Here is a 14,624-nt window from a genome sequence, read left to right as displayed (position 1 = left end):
TATTATCTTTTTCTGCTCTTAGATGGTCTTGTGTAGGTGGTGCTGTCAGGCACTTTGAGGTCATGGATATTCAGGCCATTTTGTGTCTGGCAGAGTGCATCGTAAGGAGTCCTACCCTTCCTTTGGCACTTACATTCTTTCCGCCACTTCTTCCTCAATGGACCCTGAGCCTTGGGAGATGTGGTTAAGATGTTTCAGTGCTGTGCACTCCTCTGTCACTTCTTCTAAGCACTGTGGTGCCATCTGAGTTATCCTAAGGTCCCCACCATCTGAAAAGAAGCTTCTCTAACCAAAAGTGAGTGTAGCACGAATTCTTAAATTTGATCCCTTCATAGGGTCCTGAATGTCTAGAAATTCCCAGTCATACCATATTAGTTTGTCTTTCTCTTTGTTGGATCTTTCACCTTTTCTTCTAGCTTAGATATCCTGTCCTCTCCTTGGTCCATTTTATTGGTGAGACTTTCTACAGAGTTTTTTATTTGACCTACTGTGTTTCAAATTGGTTTGTCCGTCCCTCCCTCCCTCCCTCCCTCCCTCCCTCCCTCCCTCCCTCCCTCCCTCCCTCCCTCCCTCTCTCTCTCTCTCCCACCCTTTTACTTTCCCTCCATCGTTTTCTTTTTCCTTCTTTCTCCCCCCCCTCACTTTTCTTTCTCTCCTTTGCTCCTTTCTTTTCTCCTTCCTTCCTTCCTTCTCTCCTTCCCTCCCTTCCTTCTCCCTCTTTTTCTTTCCTTCCTTCCCTCCTTTCTTTTCTCCTTCCTTCCCTTTCTGTTTCTTTCTCTCCTTCTCTCCCTTTCTTTTCTTCTTTCCCTCCTTCCCTCCTTTCTTTTCTTTTTTCTTCATTCCTTTCATCTTCTCCCCTTCCTCTCTCCTTTTCACTTCACTCCCTCCCTCCCTTTCTCTTTTTCTTTCCCTCCCTCCTTCCTTCCCTCCATCCCTCCCTCCCTTTTTTCTTTCTAAGGTAGGGTCTCACTCTAGCCCATGCTGATCTCAAAACTCAACAATCCTACCTCTGTCTCCCGAGTGCTGGGATTAAAGGTGTGCGTCACCATGCCCAGCTTTAGATTGGTATTTCTTTTTCTTTTCTTTCGTTGCAAGAAAAAGGGGGGGGGGGATGAATATGAAGGAGTACACCAGGGCCTGTAGCCACTGAAAATGGATTCCAGATGCATGGACTATTTGGTGCATCGGGGCAATGAACCAGGGTTGTTAGGTATTGCAAGCAGGTGCCTTAACTGCTTGAGATAGCTCTCTAGCCCCTTCTTCAGTATTTCTATTTCTTTACTCATATCTTCTACCAACCTCCTTATTTCATTAAGTTGATTTCCTGTGTTCTCCTTCAGGAATTTGCCTTCTTCTTTGGTTTTATTGACTTCATCTTTGATTTCTTTCTAATTTGTAAAAAAAAAAAAAATTATTTCTTTGCAAGCAGAGAGAGAGAGACAGAGAAGAGAGACAGACAGAATGGGCACCCCAGTGCCTCCAGCTGCTGCACACAGACTCCAGATTCATGTACCACTTTGTGCATCTGGCTTTACATGGGTATTTGGGAATCGAACCTGGGTCCTTTGGCTTTGCAAGCAAGCACCTTATCTGCTAAACCATGTCTTATCTGTGATTTCTTTGAGCATATTTATAATCATTCTTTTGAATTTTCTGTTTGGCATTTCATCTAATTCAGACTCACTGGAGGCCATTACTGTTGGATTTATAATTTTTGTAGGAATTATGTTGTCTTGATTTTTTTTTTGTGTGTGTGTGTGTGTGTGCGTGTGTTTTGCATTGGGAATTATTTCAGTGCTTGTGTTTTCTAATTGTCAGCTGTATTTTTTGTTGTTGTTGTTGTTTGAGGTAGGGTCTCACTGTAGCCCAGGCTGCCCTGGAATTCACTATGTAGTCTCAAGGTAGCCTCGAATTCACAGCAATCTTCCTATCTCTTTCTCCTGAGTGCTGAGATTAAAGGCATGTGCCACCATGCCTGGCTATCAGCCGTATTCTTAGATGAATTTTCTTTCTGGCATTTCATTTAATTCAGGCTCAGTGGAGGTCATTACTATTGGATTTATAATTTTTGGAGGAATTATATTGATTTTGTTTTGTGTGTGTGTGTTGCATCTTGAATTATTTCAGTGTTTGCATTTTCTAATTGTCAGCTGTAATCTTAGATGTGTAGATCAGAAGTTACATGTTCCGGGTTTAAGCTTAATTTGCCACATGTGGCTTCTGTCTTACTCCCAGAGTAAGGCAGGAATAACCCAAGCTGTTGGATATGCCTGCTATATAAATGTCTTAGTAGCAAAGTAACAGTGTTCCTTTTGACCTTACTAATTGCTGGTAGATAAATGAGCAAGGTTGTTGTAGTAGACATCCTCAGATTGCTGGGATGAACTTCTAGACCAGGCACAATTATGGGAGGATGGGGTTTATTGAAACTTACAGATTCTCAGAAAATTCCATAATGGCAGAAGTTGTTCCCCTTTCACAGATCCAAGAAAGAAAACAAACAAAAGCAACTGGTACAAGTGAGCTCATTTCAAGAACCCCAGGCAAAGCTCTAGCACTATGTATATTTTATTAGACTGGAATTCCAAATCCACCCCCACACCATAGAGTTGGACCCTTGGATCCACCTACAGTGACACCTCTTTTGGCTCTGCAGCTGGAGATCTAAATTATAAGCTTTAATAAACTTCTGAATATATTGGGGGACATCCCTTTAAACTACCACAGCTGATGTAGCAGACAGATTCAGGTTCGCTGAGATGAACTTCCAGACCAGGCACAGTTAAGGAGGAAGGGATATTGAAGCCTACAGATCCAGGGGAAGTTCCATAATGGCAGAAGAAGCTGGCCTGCCTTCACAGGTCCAAGTGGAGAGAAAGAAGTACAAGCCTAAAGGCCAAAAGCCACAGCACACTTCAGGAACTCCAGCTAGGCACACTTTGCATATCTTTAGATTGAAATCTGGAACCCACCACTACAACTTAAGATCCACCCAGTGACATTGCCTTCAGCCAGGTGGCTGCAGATGCAAACTGCAAACAAACAATTGAATATATTGGGGGCTACCTATTCTATTCAAACCACCACAGCTGGTTAGAAGTATGTTAGGGTTTTTTGTTATTCAGGAGTGGAACAGTGTAGAATGTATTAGTATGAGGACTAGTGTGAACTTTGAAAAAGATGGAAGTGGCACGAGTATCTTTTGGGGTGATTTTGTATGTCATCTGTGTAGAGTATAAAGCTGGTTTGTTCTTTGGTACACTATGGGTATAGCTAAACTGGCCAGGTCTGCCATCTCCTCAGATCTGCTAATTGTAGAGAGTATAAATCAGCCAAATTGTACCAAGGACCCTCAGCAAAGACAGATGCTGTGTGTGAAGGCCAGGGATGATCACTGACTGGCGGCTTCTGGCTTGGTTGTCTCCCCCACTGGTCCTCATGTAGGCTGCCCCACTTTGTGGGGACTAGCCTGGGTATGACATGGGATTCTGGCTGTGGTAGCCAGCAGGGATCACACAGGCCCTTGCCTCCCCTTCCAGAGCAGTGACATGCCCTTGGATGAGCTGCTTGCACTCTACGGTTACGAGGCATCAGATCCCATCTCGGAGCAGGAAAGTGAGGGAGGTGACACAGCCTCCCACCTCCCAGATATGACCCTGGATAAGGTGAGTGGGAGCCTGTTCTGTAAGGGCCTCAGTGAAGCCCCTCTCCACTCATTGTGGGGTGGTTAGCAGGAGGGGCAACAGACCCAGGAGGGGGGAGGTACAGGCGGTCAGTGAGTAGGAGACCAGGCCCAGGGATGTTGATCCCCATCCCCAGCTATACTGGGATAGACATGCACTGGCATGTGTTCTGGCCTTGGGAGCTGTAGTGGGGAAGGGAACTGGAGCACCTAGGTCTGGGGTTTGCGTTGGAGGTTTAGTAACCCAGCATGCAGATTGAGAGGGAAGTGGAGCCATCATTTCATCCCCTGTGCCTGTGGCTGGCCCGGCCTTGGTGCTGCAGTGGAGGTCATGACTGTTGGCATTGCTGTGATTTTGAGGATGTCTAAATAGAGCAAGTTGTGTCTCCTTCACTTTTCACAAGGAGCAGATAGCGAAGGACTTGCTTTCAGGGGAAGAGGAGGAAGAGACGCAGTCCTCGGCAGACGACCTCACCCCATCTGTCACCTCCCATGAGGCCTCCAACCTCTTCCCTAACCAGAGTGGGAGTAGGTGTTCCTATCCCTGCCTCCACCATACCCTCCATGGGCTGTGAGACACATACATGGAGCCTGGGCTAGTGTGCATGTGGAATAGATGCCATGGTGACTGTGGTGGGGTCAGAGCCCTGGCCACACAGTGCCATTGGTTCAAGTGAGGCGGGAGTGTATGGTACCTGGCCCGTCCAGTGATGGTGTCCCCAGGCTGTCAGGTGTGCCCCTCAGGCCTGCTTGTCTGTGCTGGTCCCTTTTGGTCTTGTGCCCAAGGAGGGGGCCAGTTCACAGCACAGGGTGGCGGTTGTTATTAAGAGGAGGGTGTTTGGGCTGCCTGTGGGGGGAAGAGGCTGCCTGCACCCTAGATTGCTCCCCCTCACTGCCTCCCTTCTTGCAGCCCGGTTCCTGGCTGGTGACAAGGACTCCAGTTCTTCTACTTCCTCTGACACTGAGGAGGACACCCTTCCTGTCAACAAGTGTAAGAAGGTACGTGACTGCATTGTACTTTGTGTGATGCTTCTACTAGGTTTGTGCCTGTTTGAGGAGGAGGAACTTGTGTGGCTCCCAGGAGGTAGGCCAAGGCTCACTGTAGTGTCTTGGACCTGAGGCCATGCTCCTGTGACTGTACTGGAGGTGACTAATTCAGAAATGTGGTGCAGCATCCTGTCATGGGCAGTGGGATGCTCTGTCTTCCCTATGGCCAGGTATTGCAGTGGGTCTGGATAATGGCCTCTGCCTGGAGCCCTGACCTTGGCCCTTGCTTCCACAGGAGATCATGGTTGGGCCTCAGTTCCAAGCTGACCTCAGTAGCCTGCATCTGAACCGGCATTGTGAGAAGAGTAAGTAGCTGGGAAGCAAGGTGCTGCCTTGTCCATTGGGCTTAGAAGGCAGAAACTGGGAGGGCATTTAATAGAGCTCAGCTGGCTGGATGCTACATTCTTGGTGGAAGCCTGTGATTTTCTCTGCAGCTGGGTGGAACTCACTGTCCTGAGCCTGGGGTTTTGCCTGTCCCTTGCCTAGGCCTAGATCTTTCCCCTGAGGACCAGTGAGGATATGGTGTATGCCTGCTTAGCCATAGGGAGACCCAAGGCAGGGACACATTCCCAGGAGAGCACCTGTCAGACCTTACCATGTGTTGTGGGTTTTGATTAGGCCAGGAGCTAAGGCCCAAGCACTTACTCCACTGGGTGTTGGCATGGTGGTGTTCCTGCACTGTGTGTGGAAGGTCACACTCTTTCCCCTGTGAAGAGTAATGGTGGCTCTGCTAAATCATGTCTGTGATATGTGGGTCTTGTGACCCTGAATCACCAGTACAGTGGTCCAACTGTGGCCACAAGGGTTTGCTGAAGCTTGTGGATTTAGGTAAGCTTGGAGAGAAATGGTAAGTTGTAGAGCTCCTGTCTGTGAATGTGGCTTGTTATCCTGGTGGAGTGTTTGGGTTCAGATTAGCACAGTCATGTGTGCTTCAGTGTTTATCACTGCTTTTCTCAGGGTGTTTTAAGATTTCCTTTGGTTTTCTGTGTGTTGTGCGCCAGCAGGATGCACACCATCAGTTGTCCATGTGCAATGCCTTCCCTGAGCTGAGTTCAGGTTGTGTTAATGCATTTTATGTGGCTTTTTTTTTTTTTTTTTTTTTTGTTCCCCAAGGTAGGGTCTCACTCTAGCTCAGGCTGATCTGAAATTCAGTATGTAGGCTCAGGATGGCCTGGAACTCCTACCTCTGCTTTCCAAGTGCTGGGATTAAAGGCGTGCGCCACCACGCCTGGCTTTGTCTTTTTCTTGAGTCTGTCTTCAGGATCTAGTTCCAGGTGACAAGCAGAGTGTGTCCTTGCTGTGTGCTTGAGCTTGGACAGTGCTGGTCTTTTTTCACTGTGAGGACCCAGTGTGGCCTTCCTTAGCTGAGGAAGTGCTAAGCTTGCAGGAGCTTGTGCTGTCACTGTCACTCACTGCACGGTGAGTCAGTCTGCCACCTGCACCTCCTCCCCAGGCCGGCCTTGTGTTCTGGAGTCTCTGCTTGGTGGAGATGTCCTTGTACAGGCACTCATTGTCTTACCTGTCTTCTGAAAGCTCTTCTGCAAACAGCACTTTGCACACTTTTAAGTCATTCTGGACATGCGTGTGCAGTGACAGTGATGCTAGACAGGGAAGGCTCCCTCCACCTTCCTTCAGAGAGTTGTCCTTGTGGTGGTGTGTTTACAGTCCTGCTACTGCATGCAGGCAGGGTTGAGGACTCCCTTGTGATACTGTGGCCAAGTATCGAAGGAACAACACTTTTGTGTTTTTGCTCAGAGGCTTGAGGGTCAGTCCATGGTTGCCTGGCCTTGGTGGTGGGATCATGTGGTAGAGGAGGCTTCTCATCTCACTGTGGATCGGAAGCAGAGAGCAAGCCAGGGCCCTCGGGCAGGAGATGTTCAGAGGCTCACCCATAGCTGGCCTCAAGTTTCTAGAGCTTCCCAAAATACTCAGCACTTGAACCAGAGGGGGATGGGGATAATATATATTCAGACCGTGGTAGCAAAGTATCTAAAGGGAAGCCCACCTGAGATAGGTATGGGCTAATTGGGGGGTGGTGAAAACTTGTCTCACCCTGATATCACCTGCCTGCTATTGCGGTTTTTGGTCTGTTGGGCATCATTGTGTGTTTCCCCCAGTGCTCTAGGTGACCCCTTGGTCCAGGCTGTGGTGTGCACAGTGGGAAGACAGTGGTTGTGCCACCTGTGTGAAGCTCCCATGCTATTGGCAGCTGGACACCTCCAGGTGGTCACACTTTGGTCTGCACTGCCCATCCAGAGGCTGTTATGTCTCCTGCCGTGGCAGCATGTGGGTTGGCTACATTTGTATTGCTGGGTTAGGTTTTGTTCCTGTGATTCTGTCGCAATTAGACTGTGCTGTCTCATGGTTATCACCTTACCCCCTCCCCAAAGGAGCTGCCCCTCCTTTATGGAAGCCTGTTGCTGCTTTTCCTCTCTGCCGCCTTCACTCCCTACTGAGGCAGGCATTCCCTTGCTAAGGCTTTAGGGCACTGGCTTAGGGAACTCTGCCCTGTTGATAGCCTGGGGGTGAGACCAGCCCCTAGCTGCCTCTATTTGACCTGGGAAGCATCTCTTGGCTTCATGTGTTCTGGGCTGTAGCCTTAAGGTGGCCTTCCCCCTTCTCATTACCATTCCTAGAGCTGCCTCTAACTTGTTGGCAGGTTCAGTTCCATTGGCTTCATACCTTCCTACTGCTGCCCTGGGTCTTGGTGGCCTTTCCTTGGATGCCTATGGCCATCCTGGGTCTTGTGTGACATGGACTGTATAGTCATCTCCACCTTATAGGGAAGCGTAGAGGTGGCTTGCCTTGGCTCTTCTGGTGTGGGAGTGAATAGTACCCACCCCTGACCCTTACTATCTTCCTGTGTAGTCTATGAGAACGAAGACCAGCTGCTCTGGGACCCCAATGTCCTTCCTGAGCGGGAGGTGGAGGAGTTCCTGTACAGGGCAGTGAAGCGGAGGTGGCATGAGACAGCCGGCTCCCAGCTCCCGGACGGCGAGGCAGTGAAGGACAGTGAACAGGTAGGGCTGCTTGGCTGATGACCTCCAGGGGTCCTGTCACGTGGTGGGGACAGTCGGTGTTTACACTGGTGAGGAATGGTATAGTGGTAACCCACCCATGGGCTCCCTGAAGGTTGGGTAGAGGGCCTGTCTTTCCGGGTGTGATGGTGCGGGTGCACCTGGGGCTGGGTCATGTACACCCCACGTGGCTCCTGGGGCTGTGCTGCGAACATGTTGCATGTCTCTGGTGCTTGGGGTGCCGATGTGCCATGTGGCTCTCGGGTGGTGGCACATATTCCCACATAGCTCCTAAGTCTATGGTGCGGACACACATGGCTCTGGAGGCCATGGTGCAGATGCTGTACCGTGTGTTGCCCTAGCAGACTGGGGGAAAGGTGAACTGTGCTCTTTCCCAGGCACTATATGAGCTGGTGAAATGTAATTTCAATGTGGAGGAAGCCCTGCGCAGACTGAGGTTCAACGTCAAGGTGATCCGAGGTAAGCTGTAGCCTTGGTATTCCCTCCTTGTCCCTGCTGGCCCTGGGCCAGCTGACCACTGTGCTAACTGTTGCACTGTTGCAGACGGGCTGTGTGCCTGGAGTGAAGAGGAGTGCAGGAACTTTGAGCATGGCTTCCGTGTTCACGGGAAGAACTTCCACCTGATCCAGGCCAACAAGGTAGGTGTACCTCCTCCTGCCATTCTTGGGAAGGGGGGGACCTCTTCTGTAGAAGGGCTTGGGCTGGACTCCACATGCCCACCTCTTTGGGTACATCTCAAGGGCTCACTGTGTTCTCTGACACTTTTGCCAGGCCCCTTTCCTGTCCTCAGAGAACAGGCTCTGGTTTCGGGAATGAGTCTGCTGAAAGGTGAACCCTTGTGGTTGAGTCTGGTCCTCGCCCCACCCTGTAGTCATACTTGGCCCTGGCACCAGTGGAATTTGTTGGCTCAGTGCCTCACACTATGGGGACTGAGTTCCTGGTCCAAGAACACTGCTCCTCCTGCTCTTCCCCAGGCGAGTTCTCTGCATGTCGTCCCTGGGGTGTGCTTCCAGGGTGACAGCTCCCACAGCCCCTAGGAGGTCCTGGCCTCTGGTTGAAGCTGTCTGTGCTCTTCCTTCCCCGCTTGTTGTTAGGTTCTGTTGAGGGTGGCAGGCCTGGCCTCTGTGCCAGCTTGTGTTCTGGCATGTGCTTATGTGGGGGCCTTGTTGTCATCTTCTGAGGGTGATAGTACAGGAAATGTCTCTTGGGTCTGGGTCATTGCTTGGTGTGATTGCCCAGAGCTGGTCAGAGATATCTGTGACCAGACCTTCTGTCAGATAATCAGCCAGGTCTACCTTCCCAGGAGCACATCTGCTGCTCTGAGGGCTCAGCTTTTCTGAGGAAGTGCTCATGATGGCATAAGCCTCTATCCACATGATGTATAGAACACAGCAAGGAGCAAAGGACTCACCAAGCCTGGACTTTAGAGTAGAGCTTCCCTCTGGTGCCTGTAAGGCCTGCCCTACAGAGTGGTGGCCCTGTCCCCTACAGGAGAGACATCTAGCCAGGGCTTCTTTGATGTGCCATGGTCACAGTGCACACTGCTGGGTGGTGGGACTGTGAGCCAAAGGACTCCTGTGAATGTCTGAGTAGGAGCGCATTCATGTTATGCGGTTTTGCAAGTGTGCATGCAGCCTGTCAGATACCCAGGGGTGAAACCTGCTCTGTGTCTGCTGTCCTATCTATATTGGTTACCGTTCTCATTGCTGTGAAGAAGCAATTTAAGTAAAGAAGGGTTTATGTGGTTCATGGTTTGAAAGGGTATAGTCCGTCGTGACAGGGAAGGCACTGCGGCAGAAGCGTGAGGTGTCAGCTCACGTGTAGATGAGTGTTGGTGCTCACCTCACCTCCTTTTCCACTGTTTTCAGTCTATTCAGTTTTTATCCAGTTTAAGACCCCAGCCTATGGGGTGGGGTCACCCACATTCAGGGTGGGTCTTCCCTCCTCAGTTAAAATAATAGACATGCACTCATGAACATATCAGATGTTTATCTCCTACATGCCCCTTCATAGTTCCAAATCTAATCATGTTAGCCAAGGGTGGTGGCGCATGCCTTTAATCGCAGCACTCAGGAGGCAAAGGAGGATTGCTGTGAGTTTGAGGACAGCCTGAGAATACAGAGTGAATTCTGGGTCAACCTGGGCTAGAGTGAGACTGTACCTCAAAAACAAAATAACAAAGCACCAAATCTAGTCATGTTGATGATAAGGACTAACCATCACAAGTTCACCTCTTGACACTTTGACTCCCAAACCCATTATGTAATCATGGCATTCCACCCTTGGTTTCAAAGACTCAGCCATCTTGTGAGGCCAAATGCATTTAATCCAGCTTCAGAAGTCCCAAAAGGCTTTATCAGTCTCCACACTATTCAAAAGCACTAAGTTTGAAGTCCTCTGAGACTCAGGGTAGTCTCTTAGCCCTGTAAAATAAAAAAAGAAAAGGTGCACACTTCAGTATAACATTGACACATGATATATTATTCATTCCCATTCCACAAGGGAAGCAGAGAGAGAATTGCTGACGCTCAGATCGTTCTTTCCTCTCTCCTTCCCTTTTTATTCAGTCTGGTCCTCAGAACACAGAGAGGTGTTGCCCACACACAGGGTGGGTCTTCCCTCAGTCTAGAAACACCCTCATAAGCACTCCTCACATCACATGGGTGAGTCCAGATCCAGTCAGGTTGACATTGAAGACCGACCATCAGTGTCTTGCTTCCTGTGCATCTTTAGCTCCGTGCTGCTCACGGCTGTCTGTATGTCCTCAGCTCCTTGCTGCTCATGGCTGGCTGTCCTTAGCTCCATGCTATTTACAGCAGTCTGTGTGTCCTTAGCTCTGTGCTGTACATAGCTATCTTTGCATCCTTAGCCCTGTGCTGTTTCATGGCTATATGTCTTTAGCTCCTTGCTGCATTGTGGTTGTAAGGATTTCACTCTTAAGTTTCATAGTACTGGGGATCTGTGTGCTGTTTCCCCTCAGAACGTTCAGCGGAGCTTGGGGTTGGTGTCTTTGGTTCACACTGACCTCAGGCTTGAGGCTGTAGCTACTGCTTCAGGTTCACTGTGCCTATCCTTTGCTTGGGTCCACGTGGAGAAGGCCAAGGCAGTGGATAGCAGCTGTCCCTGGTTGGGGTGTGAGAGGTGGGCGCTGCACAGGGACCCTTCAATGTGGTGGTGTTGGTGATATAAGGGGAAAGAAGGCAAGAGGCTAGCTAGCAGGGCCCATGTGGGGTCCTGGAAGCAGGAGGTGGAGCCCAGGTGAAAAGATGAGTGCTGTGGGGCTTCTTGGGTTGGGGGCTCGCTCTGTCTCTGAGTGGTGGCCTGGAGCTAGGTAGCACAGTGAGCGTGCCTGTGTCCCCAGGTGCGCACGCGGTCAGTGGGCGAGTGTGTGGAGTACTACTACTTGTGGAAGAAGTCGGAGCGCTTTGACTACTTCGCCCAGCAGACGCGGCTTGGCCGGAGGAAACTTGTCCCATCGGGAACCACGTGTGTACTCCTGTTGGCTGTCTGGCCAGGCTGGGTGTGATAGGTACCCTACCCTGCTTCCTACCTCTCAGCTCTTCCCACAGGGATGCTGACCAGGACTTGGATAGCCTGGACCCTGCAGATGGCCCTGCACAGCCACGTCCTGAGCAGGAGGAGCCCCTGGTGGAGGCTCTCACAGGTGAGTGCACGTGGGACCCCAACGCGTGCCCCTGGTCAGCCCCTGCAGTGTGGGGTGCCATCAGGTGGTGAAGAGATGACTTAGGTCAGCCCTGTGCATGTGTGTTGTTTGGGTCTGATTGAGGGGAACCACGATGGCTACTTGTCCTAGTGGAATGTGTTTCTAACCACCAGGCCACGTTGGGGACTGGAGTGTGGCCCTAGACCTTTTGCTTCCTGGGTCTGTTCAGATAGTCAAGTCGGTAAAGGGGCCTCATTTCCTACAAGGTCGTTTTCACCTGCAGTGCACGTAGGTTTGCATCCTCTGTGTTCAGTTCCTGGGTCCTATGTGCCCTGTTATTTCTAAAGCTGTGGCCTGACCCGTTCTCCTGGCCTTATGGCCTCCAGTGCTGGCTATTCTTGCACAGGGGCTCCTCTTTCTGTGCCTTTATGTGGAATTCTTTCCAAAGAGGCCAGATGGGGATCCTGCATTTTGTAGCCTGATTTAAAGTGAGAGTGGAGGGAGGAGTGCATGGGGCCATTGGCTTCTGCTTGAGTCCTAACTGTTTTCCCTGCAGAGCCGCTGAGTGTGGCTAGCACGGCCGGTGGATTCAGTCAGCCTGGCGTGGGCGCAGATGGCCTCCTGTCCTCGGACCCCGGACCCTGTCCCTTCCAGCAGCTGGGCGAGCCCCCTGCTGTATCACTGCCCCAGCAGCCCTGTTCCCCAGCCTCCTCTGCTGAGTTCCCATCAGCCACAGTTGCTCCGGAGCCAGGTGTCAGCCCAAGGCTGGCTGTGGACTTGGCCTTGCCTGAGGAGCTGCCCCTTGTGTCCAGCCATGTGGGTCTGAGTGGGAACCCTGTAGATCCCATGGCTCCTGCACAGATGGCCTTGTCAGTCACTGAGTTTGGACTCATCGGCATTGGGGATGTGAATCCCTTCCTGACTGGCCACCCAGTGTGCCCGGCCTCCACACTGCGCTCGGAGCCCTTGTCACAGTGAGTGTTGTCCACAGCACCTGCCACAGGCCAGAGGAGGGAGCCAGGCTGCCTGGACCTCTTTCCAGGGCTGCAGCTGCCCTGCAGTAGCTACATCTGTTCCTTTAGATTTCTTCACTGTTGTACTGATGTGCACAATGTGCACATGTGTGTGAATAAGTGGAAGCCAGAGGTCAATGCTGGGTATCTTCTCCTGTGCTCTCTACTTTATTCTTTGAGACAGTGTCTCATTGGCCTGGAGCTCAGTGACTTGGATAGACTGGATAGCCATTGTGCCCAGGGATTTCCTGTCTCTGCCTCCCCAGCTCTAGCGTTACAGGCATGTGCCACCTTGCTGGGTTTACTTGGGTCTCATGATTGCACAACATACTTTCCCTACTAAATTGTCTCCTTGGCTATGTGCTTTTTTTTTTCTTCAATTTTTCAAACAATATTTATTTGTAAAAATAGAGAAAAAGAAAGAATTGGCGCACCACGGCCTCCAGATGCTATAAACAAGCCCCAGATACATGCGCCACTTTGTGTGGTTTTACGTAGGTAGTGGGGAGTTGAACACAGGTTGTTAGGCTTTGTAGGCAAGTGCCTTAACTGCTGAGCCTTTTTTTTAACAATAAAGTTTATTTTCAAGTAAGAGAGAGACAAGGGGAAAGAAAGTGGGCTCCTCAGAGAGGAAGCGGCTTCCAGAGCCGGAATAACCCCTGTGCTGTGTTTTTTTTTTTTTTTTTTTTTTTAATTAGGTAACATGTTCATATTGTTCTTAGTCCACAAAGGTCAAGGGGTACAAGTATCAGGCTCCCATCTTGCTTCTTCCCACACTCTGCTCCAGTTTGTCCAGGCAAAACCAAAACACTGTCCAGGTGGGGCCTGTGGGTCAGGTGTGGGCACTGCCTAAGCCTCAAACTGTTGACATTCGTCCTCTGTTTTTCCTAGGTGCAACGTGATGACGTGTTGATCCCTGGTTGTGGCGAGTGTGTGGCTTGGACTGGACATGGCACCTCTAGGCCTGCCCATCAGTCTTCCTGACCCTTTCCCACTTGGGCCTTGGTGACGCCGTCTCTGCTTCTGAACATGATGGGACATGGTGAGGTGGCCAGGCCATTGCTAAGCCTTCACAGACTGGACCCAGGGCCACACAGACCCCAGTCCTCAAGACCCAGTACCGCCACAGGCCTTGGCTGTCACTGTGCCATGAGCGTCTGCCTGGCAGCTGGGCTCAAAGAAGTTCCATCCCTCCAGATGTGGTGTGAGGCAGGCGGTGCTGCCTCGGTCTTCATGCAGGACTCAGTGCCCGCACCAGCAGCCTCTCCCTGGGTGCCATCTGCAGGCCAGCTCTTCTCCTGCCCCACAAGGCTGCTGCACCAGCCTCTGCTCAGTGCGGGAATGGGGCACAGAGCCATATACCTCGCCGTCTGGCCGTTGTCCTCGGCCCTCGGCCTTCCCACCTCCACTTCAGGAAAAGCGCACTTTACCCCCACCCGCCTCCTGCCACCCTCATCCTCAACCCCTCACTCTGAGGCCTTCAGTGGGGCCTCAGCAACCCAGGCGTGTGAGAGCAGGTGGCCCACCTTCTGCCCCTATGCCCCATGGTTCTTTCATTTTTGTGGAGGCTCCCAGAAGGTTCGCTGGGGTCCCCTTGTCTTCTTGGCCTCCCTCATTTTATTTATGTTGGTGTTTACAAGTTGGGTGGGTCCCTGGGCAGGCAGCTCCGCCCGGTGCTGGCAGAGTCTGCGCTGGACTTGACCAGCCCTCGCCCCACCGAGGACACTGTGAAGGGAGACTGCCTTTGCCCTTGCTGTTTTATTTATTAAACTTGATTTGAAGCCCAGGGCTTGTCATGGTGGATTGGTAGGGATCAGGGAACCCAGGCTGGCCTTGTTACCCTCTCCCTGGGCACTTGTAACCCTTTGAAGGTATGGGTGAGACTGTATGGCAGGGTTTAGCTGGGAGGCCAGAGTAGGGGACATGGCATGACCGTGGTGCTAGGGTCACCTCCTGAAAGTGACTATAGCTGAAACCTGGAGGCCATCAGGTCGCCTGCCCAGAGCCAGTGGGGCTGCAGGCAGAGAGGACAACAGAGGGCCCTGGGCTCCTGGAGTGTGTTATAGCATGGCCATGTGGGTGAAGGTCTGTAGTGCTTGGGACGCTGTGAGGGCCTGTGCTCTGTAGGGAACTACAGGTAGGCAGGCAAAGGACAAGGGGCTGAGATAGAGAGAAGGAGG

At 51.2% G+C, this 14,624-nt stretch overlaps 1 protein-coding gene across 3 annotated transcripts in view; it reads left to right on the top strand.

Annotated features, from left to right (window-relative positions):
- Mier2 (MIER family member 2) overlaps nucleotides 1–14,230 on the top strand; it is a 36,794-nt gene extending 22,564 nt beyond the window's left edge. For 2 of the 3 annotated variants that reach the window (XM_045135261.1, XM_045135264.1), the window contains 11 exons: nucleotides 3,540–3,665; nucleotides 4,087–4,210; nucleotides 4,593–4,681; nucleotides 4,965–5,034; nucleotides 7,598–7,749; nucleotides 8,145–8,226; nucleotides 8,311–8,405; nucleotides 11,129–11,253; nucleotides 11,337–11,431; nucleotides 11,988–12,405; nucleotides 13,336–14,230. In XM_045135261.1, coding sequence (XP_044991196.1) covers nucleotides 3,540–3,665; nucleotides 4,087–4,210; nucleotides 4,593–4,681; nucleotides 4,965–5,034; nucleotides 7,598–7,749; nucleotides 8,145–8,226; nucleotides 8,311–8,405; nucleotides 11,129–11,253; nucleotides 11,337–11,431; nucleotides 11,988–12,405; nucleotides 13,336–13,357 — 1,398 coding nt within the window. In that variant the 3' untranslated portion in view covers nucleotides 13,358–14,230. The remainder of the gene's footprint in view (nucleotides 1–3,539; nucleotides 3,666–4,086; nucleotides 4,211–4,592; nucleotides 4,682–4,964; nucleotides 5,035–7,597; nucleotides 7,750–8,144; nucleotides 8,227–8,310; nucleotides 8,406–11,128; nucleotides 11,254–11,336; nucleotides 11,432–11,987; nucleotides 12,406–13,335) is intronic. The other variant, XM_045135262.1, reaches the window with a different exon arrangement.
- Nucleotides 14,231–14,624: the final 394 nt, after the last annotated feature.

The sequence above is a fragment of the Jaculus jaculus genome, chromosome 15, assembly GCF_020740685.1.
Source record: "Jaculus jaculus isolate mJacJac1 chromosome 15, mJacJac1.mat.Y.cur, whole genome shotgun sequence".
In the NCBI taxonomy this organism is placed as follows: Eukaryota; Metazoa; Chordata; class Mammalia; order Rodentia; family Dipodidae; genus Jaculus; species Jaculus jaculus.
The sequence above is the reverse complement of the archived record's forward strand: the minus strand, read 5'-3'. Positions and strand labels throughout refer to the sequence as shown.